Source organism: Apium graveolens, chromosome 4, assembly GCF_009905375.1.
Source record: "Apium graveolens cultivar Ventura chromosome 4, ASM990537v1, whole genome shotgun sequence".
NCBI classification, from domain to species: domain Eukaryota; kingdom Viridiplantae; phylum Streptophyta; class Magnoliopsida; order Apiales; family Apiaceae; genus Apium; species Apium graveolens.
Genome location: NC_133650.1, coordinates 277177040 through 277179390, shown reverse-complemented (window position 1 = coordinate 277179390; position 2351 = coordinate 277177040). Strand labels below are relative to the sequence as shown.

Sequence of the window (2351 nt, the reverse complement as noted above, 5' to 3'; positions counted from 1 at the left end):
TGATCGAAAGAATAGGGACCGGACCGAATCTTCTTAAGGAGTATTCAGAATTTTCGGTGAAGTGTCTAGGTAAAACTGAACTTTTTAGTACTCCTTCAAATCTCACGGTGTTTGCGTTCAGTTTTACGTTCAGTTTTACAAGTACAGAAACGTTTTAAGAATGTGCGAAAAAGATCAAAAATAAAAGATTATGTTTTCTTTTCCTTTTGTTTCAGGTTTCGACTTTGCATGAAATAATTACAAAGGTAATCAGGGTTTTGTACAAAGATAATTAGTATCGAACTAGGTTTATTCCCAAAATTGGACATTTTACTTTTTTATTATCTCTTTACATATATCAGGATAGAAATATATAAGACTTTTCGCTAGTGATTTATTTAAAAATATTATAGTACGTTTGCATAACATATACAAAATAAAAGTTAAGCATATATACATGAATATTGAATAATGATTTTGGTGAAATTTAATAGGCACTAGTCTGTCTGGATTTTATTTTAGTTAATTTAGTGATTGAGAGCTGAGAGGTGACCCTTCTCTTGTAGGCTCTTGACAGTTTCGTACAGGCATTGATTCACAGTTACAAAATCAAGTCCCATGTCCTTTAGCTTTTGGTTTGAAAATTTTAATGGCTTTGCTCTTGGCTTAACTTGGTCGGAACACCTGCATTTAGCCATTTACACATCAACCTACATATATTATAATACACTTATATTATATGCATTATGTAAATTTACCAATATATATATTTAACAAACTTACTTTGTAGGAATAGGATATTCCGGGAAATACTTAGCCAGAATTTCCACCACTTGGCCACGATGAAGAGAGCTCTCAGAACAGATGTATCTTCCTGTTGCGGAGGGAGTCTCAAAGAGAAGTACATGTGCAGCTGCGACATCTCTAACATCCACATAGGCCTGAACTGAGTTTGTATAACTTTTGACAGCTCCAGTTAGATATTTGAGGATATGACTAGTACTAGCATTGATACAAGGTTGCAACAATGGCCCAATTACCAACACAGGGCAGATTGACACCATGTCTACTTCTCTCAGTTTCGACTCTTTCCATGCCATTCGTTCTGCCAATACTTTTCCATAGCAATACCAGCTCTGCGTATTCATGTAATAATAAACTTTCATCTAAGGATTGAGAGTCCGAGATTCTAGTAGGTGCACGGACATTTTAATATATTTATATTTTTTGTATATTAAATACACTAGGCGAACTCTTGACCTCACTCAATATTTGCTAATTAATAATACATAATATATGTAAATAAAAGTTACCTTGATGTTCTTGCAGAAATCAAGATCGCTCCAATATGTTTCATCAATGAGCTCGTCGGGGCTTCTATTAGGGTCCATGTATACTGCTCCTATTGATGAAGTGAAAACCACCCGCCTGACTTTAGCTTCTGCAGCAGCAGCAACTATCACGTTCTTGCTTCCAATAACCGCCGGTTCTACCATGTGCTCCTTTATCAATTTAATTATGTTTATCCTTTAGTCTTTTAAAATATACTAGTAGATATTTAATTGAATTTTGTCACACGTACTTCCTCAGACACCGGTGATGCGGTGTGAAAAACACCATGACACCCATTGATGGCTTCACATAAACTCTTGTAATCAAGCAGATCAGCTTTGCACAATATCAATCTCTCCTTCGCCCCTTGAAGCTTCCTCAAATGATCATTCTTTGCATCATCTAGACAAAAATTTATACACTATTAAATAAATGCGTGTACATGACTTCTAAATGTTTACAGAAAAATGTTAATACCTGGATTTCTGACAGTTCCTCTAACAGTGTAACCATTTTCCAAGAGTAACTTGACCAGCCATGAAACGATGAATCCGCCAGCACCCGTAACACATACCACTTGATCGGTAACTAAAGGCATGCTTGGTTTTTTCTGATTAGTTACGCAATTACCTTCTTACCAAATTATGTACTCTTCAGATGAAAGAAATTTTTTGATCTTCTTTCTTCGAAGGGAGTTAAAGGAACATGATATATCCGTATATCTCAGTCGGAGATATAATGAACCTATTTATATAACTACCTAAGACTAAGAGCTTACCAACTACAAGCTTAGAAAAGCAGAAAACACAGCTATATGCAAACGTACAATTGGAAAAATAGCGGAACTGAATAAACGAAGACCTTCTAGGCCGGTGACTGTAACGCTGATATGCCCTATATAAATGTCAACACTTTCTCACTTGTATTTTTCCTTGAAATGTAAACTGGATCGGGGCGTCGTCATGGGGGCATGCATTCACGCGAAAAAATCAAAAGAAATAGAGATTATATAGAAACCGACTTGCATAAGAAACTTTAAA

General features: G+C 35.6%; 1 protein-coding gene across 1 annotated transcript; it reads right to left on the bottom strand.

The window, feature by feature from the left end:
• Positions 1–506: 506 nt before the first annotated feature.
• Positions 507–1909, bottom strand: LOC141719687 (cinnamoyl-CoA reductase 1-like). The gene is made up of 5 exons (XM_074522064.1): positions 1789–1909; positions 1562–1713; positions 1293–1481; positions 763–1115; positions 507–663 (listed from the first exon to the last, which is right to left on the bottom strand). The coding sequence occupies exons 1-5, from the start codon at positions 1907–1909 to the stop codon at positions 507–509; spliced, it is 972 nt and encodes a 323-aa protein (XP_074378165.1).
• Positions 1910–2351: the final 442 nt, after the last annotated feature.